General features: G+C 49.2%; 2 protein-coding genes across 4 annotated transcripts in view; one reads left to right on the top strand and one right to left on the bottom strand.

Annotated features, from left to right (window-relative positions):
- YARS (tyrosyl-tRNA synthetase) overlaps nucleotides 1-6,296 on the bottom strand; it is a 36,523-nt gene extending 30,227 nt beyond the window's left edge. Inside the window, exons 1-3 of one of the 2 annotated variants that reach the window (XM_003801258.1) lie at nucleotides 5,432-6,296; nucleotides 1,850-1,996; nucleotides 1,542-1,717 (exon numbers count right to left, since the gene is read on the bottom strand). In XM_003801258.1, the coding sequence (XP_003801306.1) occupies nucleotides 1,542-1,717; nucleotides 1,850-1,996; nucleotides 5,432-5,488 (380 nt within the window). In that variant the 5' untranslated portion in view covers nucleotides 5,489-6,296. Of the gene's footprint in view, nucleotides 1-1,541; nucleotides 1,718-1,849; nucleotides 2,057-5,431 lie in introns of both variants that reach the window. The other variant, XM_012812379.2, reaches the window with a different exon arrangement.
- Nucleotides 5,824-7,190, top strand: part of S100PBP (S100P binding protein) — a 41,487-nt gene continuing 40,120 nt past the window's right edge. For both annotated transcript variants that reach the window (XM_023507771.1, XM_023507772.1), the window contains exon 1: nucleotides 5,824-5,933. The gene's annotated coding sequence lies outside the window, so the exon portion shown is untranslated. The remainder of the gene's footprint in view (nucleotides 5,934-7,190) is intronic.

A 7,190-nucleotide genomic window follows, 5' to 3' on the forward strand; every position in this document is an offset into this window, starting at 1 on the left:
TCGAACCTGCCACCTTAGGTGTATGTGGCTGGCGCCTTAGCCGCTTGAGCCACAGGTGCTGAGCCACCTGGCTAGGTTCAAACCTGCCAACCTCAGTATATGTGGCTGGCACCTATTTTTATGTTTTTATTTATTATTACTGTGTTTAGAAAAGAGGGAATATATCAAAACTAACTTCTTTTAAAGTCACTTTTGTATAGAGAAAAAAATCGAGTGACTCTGAAGCAAGATAGCTTTATTTATTTATGCCACCTTCCCATATCCCAAACTCTGTAGAGGCCTAGAATGGGCTAGAACTCGCCAGCCTCAGTGTATGTGGCTGGTGCCCTACTCACTGGCTATAGGCGCTGAGGCATATTTATTTATTTATTTTGAGACAGAGTTTCATTTGTTGCCCTCTAGAATACCCTGGCATCACAGCTCATAGCAATCTCAAACTCTTGGGCTTAAGTGATTCTTTTGCCTCATCCTCCCACGTAGCTGGGACTACAGGCGCCCTCCATAATGCCTGGTTGTAGTTGTCCTTATTGTTTGGCAGGCCTGGGCTGGATTTGAACCCACCAGCTCTGGTGTATGTGGCTGGCACCCTAGCCACTGAGCTACAGGTGCTGAGCCCATAACCATCCTATTTAAACAGAAACCCCACTCCCTGAGGACTTCCTGTACCTAGGCCTATTCTGCTCTGTATTTCTATGACCATCTGACATACCACATATATACACATAGTAGAACCTCTGTAAGTTGACTGCCCAAGGAACTGTAACAAACTGGTTGACATATGGAGGTGGTCAACATAAGTTCTACTGAGTGTATGTCTGGTCTATGAAAATTATGTCAACTTAAGGAGGTGGTCAACTATTGAGGTTCTACTGATCTTTCTATATATGTAGACACACACACATAGATAAAACTTGTTTACTGTCTGTTTTCCCATGCTAAAAGTAAGCCCTATTAGGACAGGGACTTTTGTTTTGGTTTACTTTTATACCCAGAACACTGCTTATCTTATATTAGAGGCGCCATAATTATCTATAGATTAAAAGTTAAAATAAAATCTCTGGGTTGGTAGAATGAGCTATCACACCTGGCTCATCAGTACATTTTTTTTTTTTGAGACAGAGCCTCAAGCTGTCCCCCTGGGTAGAGTACCGTGGCATCACAGCTCACAGCAACCTCCAACTCCTGGGCTCAAGCGAGTCCCTTGCCTCTGCCTTCCAAGTAGCTGGGACTACAGGCGCCTGCCACAGCGCCAGGCTATTTTTTGGTTGCAGCTGTCATTGTTGTTTGGTGGGCCCGGGCTGGATTTGAACCCACCACCTTAGGTGTGTATGTGGCTAGCGCCTTAGCTGATTGAGCCACAGGCGCCGAGCCTCATCAGTATATTTTTGATGGATAAATTAAAATGACAAAGGATATAAATTTTTCAGTGGTTCTTAACAGGTAGTACCAAACAGCTTCTAATCCAAATTTAAATAGCGCCTGGACTCCCCAGGCCTGTAATTACTAGAAGCCACAAGGAGAGTGGAGGATCAAGCACTTACTTGCTGAGCTGGTAGTCAGTGCCTCTGACAAACTTGAGCTTCTCCAAGGGTACACCAATGCTCTCCAGCATTGCTTTGATCACATTCTCATAGTAACTGGCTCGGAGTTCTAAAAGTTCCCATGGGGCTTTCATGTTATCCAGGTATGCGTGAAGATCCGCAAACAGAATTGTCACCTGGATACAGGGATAAGGGACCACCAAAATGTGAATTTGTCCAAGTACCTCCAAACTACCTCTCCCAGCTACCCCTGCCCTTCATGTCTCTCCTATAGTCATTCCCCATTGTCATGCTGCATTACTTCTTACCTCACATCCCGCCTTTAAGAAGTCTGCAATCTTCGACATGGGCACGAAGTAAGCTACATGTGGTTTGCCTGTTGTGGCTGTTCCCCAGTAAATTTTAAGTTCCCGCTCCTTCAAAATCTCCTTCAGCTTCTCTTCCCCTAGAACCTCCTGTTGTGGAAGCAGAAGAGTTGGTTTAATGCTGGTGTCCCACCTTGCTCATCCTTTACCCTGTGACAAGGAAAACAAAGGCCAAGTGTTACTAAGGGTACAGGCTCAGAGCCAGCAAGGAGGTCCAGCCATGCTCTCAGTGCTGAGAGCCAACCTAAGTAGGTGCTGCTACTAGTGATTGTCACTCCCATGAAACCACACTGATGTTAGAGGAGTGAGGCATGTCCCTACCTGCATCTTCCCTTCCAGCTACCTTTAACTCTCCTTCTTGAGATAGTTGTCCTTTCTTTTGCTCTCCATCTCCTTATCTCCCATTCCAATTTGAATGGGAATGGGAGACAAGGAGAATTCCATACAGCATCACACATATTCTTGCTAAGTTTATACAGGACCTCCAAGTTGCTAAATTGAATATTTTTTGTTCTCACTCTGTCCCTAAAACAGTCTCCTTTTACCACACTCTCCTGGCACAGTGGCTCACGCCTGCAATCCTACCCATTCTGGGAGGCCAAGGTGGGTGGACTGCTTGAGCTCAGGAGTTCAAGACCAGCCTGAGCAGGAGTGAGATCCCATCTCTACTAAAAACAGAAAAATAAGTCTAAAGTCTTAGCTACTCTGGAGGCTGAGGCAAGAGGATCACTTGAGCCCAAGAGTTTGGCTGTGAGCTATGAACCCATGGGACCTTGCTTGGGGCAACAGAGTGAGACTCTGTCCTAAAAACAAAACAAAACAAGCAGGGGCATGGTGGCTTGGGCCTGTAACCCTAGCACTCTGGGAGACAGATTTGGATGGATTGCTTTAGCTCAGGAGTTTAAGAACAGCCTCAGCATGAGGAAGACCTTATCTTTACTAAAAATAGAAAAACTAGCCAGGCATGCTGGAGCATGCCTGTAGTCCCAGCTACTTGGGAGGTTGAGGCAAGAGGATCACTTGAGCCCAAGAGTTTGAGGTTGCTGTGGAGTATGATGTCATGACACTCTACTGAGAGTGACAAAGTAAGACTCTATTAAAAAAAAAAAAAGCAAGTCAATTCCATTCCATTACCTTTATAAATCCTTTATCCCCATCTAACACTATGCTATGGAGAGAGGCTAGGACACAAAGGCAAGGGGAAGCATGCAAAAATCTCTAGTTAAGATCAAGCTACAAGGAACAATGTCCATTGACTCAAATGTCCATCGACTGATAAACGGATGAACAAAATGTGGTAAAGCCATACAATGGGATATCATTCAACCATAAAAAGGAATGAAGTTCTGATAAGGCCCAACAACATGGATGAACCTTGAAAATATTACGCTAAGTGCAAAAACATCAGATGCAAAAGGGTACATACTGTGTTTCGCAAAGAGTAAACGAACCAGAGGGAAAATGGCGAGGAATGGAGAAAATAAATCACATAAGAGACATAGGTTGCACAACAACAGATAAAGAGATGGGATCAGGAGGTCTCCCGGAGCTGATGAGGACAGCCAGCACCCAACTGTGTGAACAGTTTTATTTATCTAGTACCCAAACAAGGTTTCTTATATTAACAATGTTACAAATCAGCAAGGAAAGCCAGTGGGAATATTCTTATTTTACAAGGTTGAGGGGAAATAATAATATATGAGGTAAAGATTAACTTTAGGAAGAGAAGGCTATGTGCTTTTAGGCAAGATAGTAAAGTATACAGAAGCTTCGTGACTTCTGGCTAAGGGAGCAAAGAGAAAGGACTATTGTTTTAAGAAAGGAGGAGAAGCAGTTGGGGGGTTGTTCCTTGAACGCACCTCATGGGCTGTGGGGATTTTGCCACCTCACAATCCAACTCCACAATTGTGTGATCCCAGTTATATGAAATATACAGAATAGGCAAATACCCAGAGCCAGAAAGTAGACTAGTTTCCCCTAGGCCTGGGGGTAATGGGTAGTGACTATTAACAGGTACATGTTTTATTAGGGGGATGAAAATGTTCTGAAATAAGAAAAAAATTAACCGGGAGTTGTGGTGCTTCCCTGTAGTCCCAGCTACTTGGGAGGGTGAGGCAGGAGTACCCCTTGAGCCCAGGAGTTTGAGGCTGCAGTGAGCTATAATGATGCCACTGCATCCTAGCTCAGGCAAAGAAGCCAGATCCTGTATATATTTAAAAAGAAAAAAAAAGTTCTGGAATTAGATAATGGTGCACAACCACTAAGAACACAGTTTCATAACCTAGAGAATATACCAAAGTCCATTAAAATGTACACTTCTGGCTCAGCACTCATAGCACAGTGGTTATGGCACCAGCCACATACACTGAAGTTGCCAGGTTCGAACCCGGCTGGGCCAGCTAACCAACAATGACAAGTGCAACAAAAAATAGCTGTCGTTGTGGCAGGTGTCTGTAGTTCCAGCTACTTTGGAGGCTGAGGCAAGAGAATCCCTTGAGCCTAAGAGTTTGAGGTTGCTGTGAGCTGTGACCCCACGGCACTCTACTGAGAGCAACACAGTGAGACTCTCAAAAAAAAAGTACATTTAAAAAGCATGAATTTATGTAAATTATATTTCAAAAAAGAAAAAAAACAAGTTGTGGCCCAATTGATGTATCATTGCTCTCAGAATAAAGCCCAGTATTAAGCTGTGCTTGTAGAATAAAGCCTTTGTGGCCCTCATGACTTGGTCCCTGCCTCTCTCTCCTATACAAATAAGCAAGTAAAATGCATTATCAGTGCTACGGAGGAATAAAAAAAGCAGAGGAAGGGATAAGACATTTACGGTGGCAGAGGGTTTGTTATATAAAGTGGTCAGAAAAGGTCTCATGCTTGCTAAAGTGACAATAGACTGAAGGAGGCAAGGAAATGCTTCATTTGGACTTTTCCCACTCTCTGAACCACGATGTTTCCTGTTTCCTCTATCTGAAATGTTCTCCGCCATCATTCTTCCATTCTCCCTTTGGCTAACTGCTACTCCTGCAGTTTTCTGACAAAAGTAGGAAGACATATGGAGTGAAGGGGTGATCCTCTATCCTCAGGAAAGCCTTCCCTTCTCTCATTTCTTTTTAAAGCTCCACGTACTTGTTTCAACAGTAATGGCTTGGATTATGCGTCATTTTTTAACGTCTGATGCCCTCCAGACAAGCTCTGGGAAGGCGGAGTCCTCACGCATCCCCAGAGCTTAGCACAGAGCCTGGCACATAAAAGGGTGGGTGGGTTGGGAGTTCTGGATTCAAACTCTGGCTCCAACACACAAGGTAACTACATCCAAGAGGTGATCCCACTGGGACGTTTGTGGAACCCAGAAATCTGCTTTGACTGACTGACTGAACGACTAGCAGTGAGGGGATGAAGCCTCTCTCAGGGGGGCTGTCCCAGCACGAAGTCCCCGACCCCCACATTTAGGACCCGGTAATGGGGCTCAGAATCACTGAAACTAGGGTTCCTAGACCCCAGCGGCACACTTCCAATTTCAGGCCTGACCTGTAGGTTCCGGGTGATAAGGTGTAGCTTCTCTTCAGGACTGGGAGTATCCCCCATGGCTCCGCAACCCCTGCTTCCCCTCGCTCAGCCCGGCACCCGTGTCCCTTCCTCAGTCCTCGCCGCCGCGTGCAGGGGACTGTCAAGCGAGTCGAACTAGGTTGCATCAGCTGAGTTCGTCGTTCGACTTGCTCGGCCTGAATTTCTCTCCGCCCGGCAGTGTCCCAGAGAGAGTCAGGAGCAGCAGAGAGTCGAACGCGTCGATGAGGCGGGAAAAGGCGGAGCCAATAGGGAGGGGGCGGTGCGTGGGCGGGGTTGCGGCGCTGCGTGGGGCGCAACCCTCTAGAGGCGGAGCAGTTTCCTGCCAATCACTGTTTGTTTTCCCTCCCCCTGGTGTTGGCTTGGCTGACTCCCGGTGGGGGAGGTCGGGTAGGGGGCGATAAAATTGCGCAGGGGGCGCAGTGAGACGCAGTCGTTCGTCCAGGCATTGGCCCGGCTTCTGGAGGTGAAGAGCGGGAGGGACGAGAGGGGGTCGGCGGTACTCGGCCAGGAGGGGGAGGGGAGGGGGAGCCTGTTGCTTCTTCCAGGGGGCAGCGTACGCCGTCAGCCGCGCTGAGGGGTTGGGAGGCCCACGCCCTGGTGGGAGAAGCGCCGTTTCTAGCTTCTGAGGTGCTGACGGGGAACGTCCCTGCCCCCCACCTCCACGTCGGCGGGCTACAGACGCCGCTCACCTGCTGAGGAAAAGGGAGGCTGTTTGGTCATCCGAGCGGCGGGAAGCGCAGTCCCAGCCTAGTGGGTGTGGGGCCGTGGCTGTGGAGGTGGGCGGGGGAGGCCTCGGCTCCCTGCGCGCACGGCGGGATGGTGTTGCTAGGGGGAAGACGGCAGGCTTTCCACCGCGTCCTGCGGGGGTTGGGGGGAGCTCTCCCCCTGCCCCCGTGAGGAATGGGGTCGAGAACCGGCCGTCCTCGGCGAGGGGCTGCCCGGCGTCGGCCTCCTCAGGGGCCCATGGTGCTCCTGGTGGGGGAGGGGCGGCGAGAAAACCCGCGCTTCTCCCGCTTTCCGCTGGGAGGCGGGAATTGGCGGTTTCCCCACCGGAGGGAGGGGCGAAGGGAGCGGTGCAAAGGCCCTGCCTGGAGGGCGAAGCCGGGGGCGAGCCGCGGGAGGCCGCCTGCATCTTTCTAGAAGGGAGGCCCGGGGCCGCCATCCCTCCTCGCCTCAGAGGCGGGAGCGGCGCCAGTTGCCCACGGCGGTTACTTCCTGGGCTAGAGGGAAGGCGGCCGCGGGCAGGGTGAGCTGCGGGGCGGGCCTGAGGAGACGGAATCGCTCACGCACAGCCCTGACCCGGTCTCCCGGGTTTGGTGGAGCTGTTAGAGGATCCAAGCTTTAGCAGGCTCGTCTAATTTTTTTAAAACTCATTTTCTTTTTGGAAAAAAAAAAAAAAAGCCTGTTGCTTGCAGCTTGGTAGATGTGGTCTCTGTGCTCACGTGGGAGGAAAGTCCTGGCCCCCTGATCTAGTGAAACGTTCCTTAAAGCAAAGACCTCTCGCCCTATGTTGGTTTGCCATCTTGACGTGTTTCCAGTTATTTGAAAGGATGTCGCAGAACTTCTATAGATAATTTCAGTTCACTTCGATTTTTTTTTTTAACGAGACAGAGCCTCAAGCTGTCCTCCTGGGCAGAGTGCTGTGGCAGCACAGCTCATAGCAACCTCCAACTCCTGGGCTCAAGCGAGTCTCCTGCCTCCGCCTCCCAAGTAGCTGGGA

Source organism: Otolemur garnettii, unplaced genomic scaffold (genome assembly GCF_000181295.1).
Source record: "Otolemur garnettii isolate 467f Iridium unplaced genomic scaffold, OtoGar3 scaffold00204, whole genome shotgun sequence".
Lineage (NCBI taxonomy): Eukaryota > Metazoa > Chordata > Mammalia > Primates > Galagidae > Otolemur > Otolemur garnettii.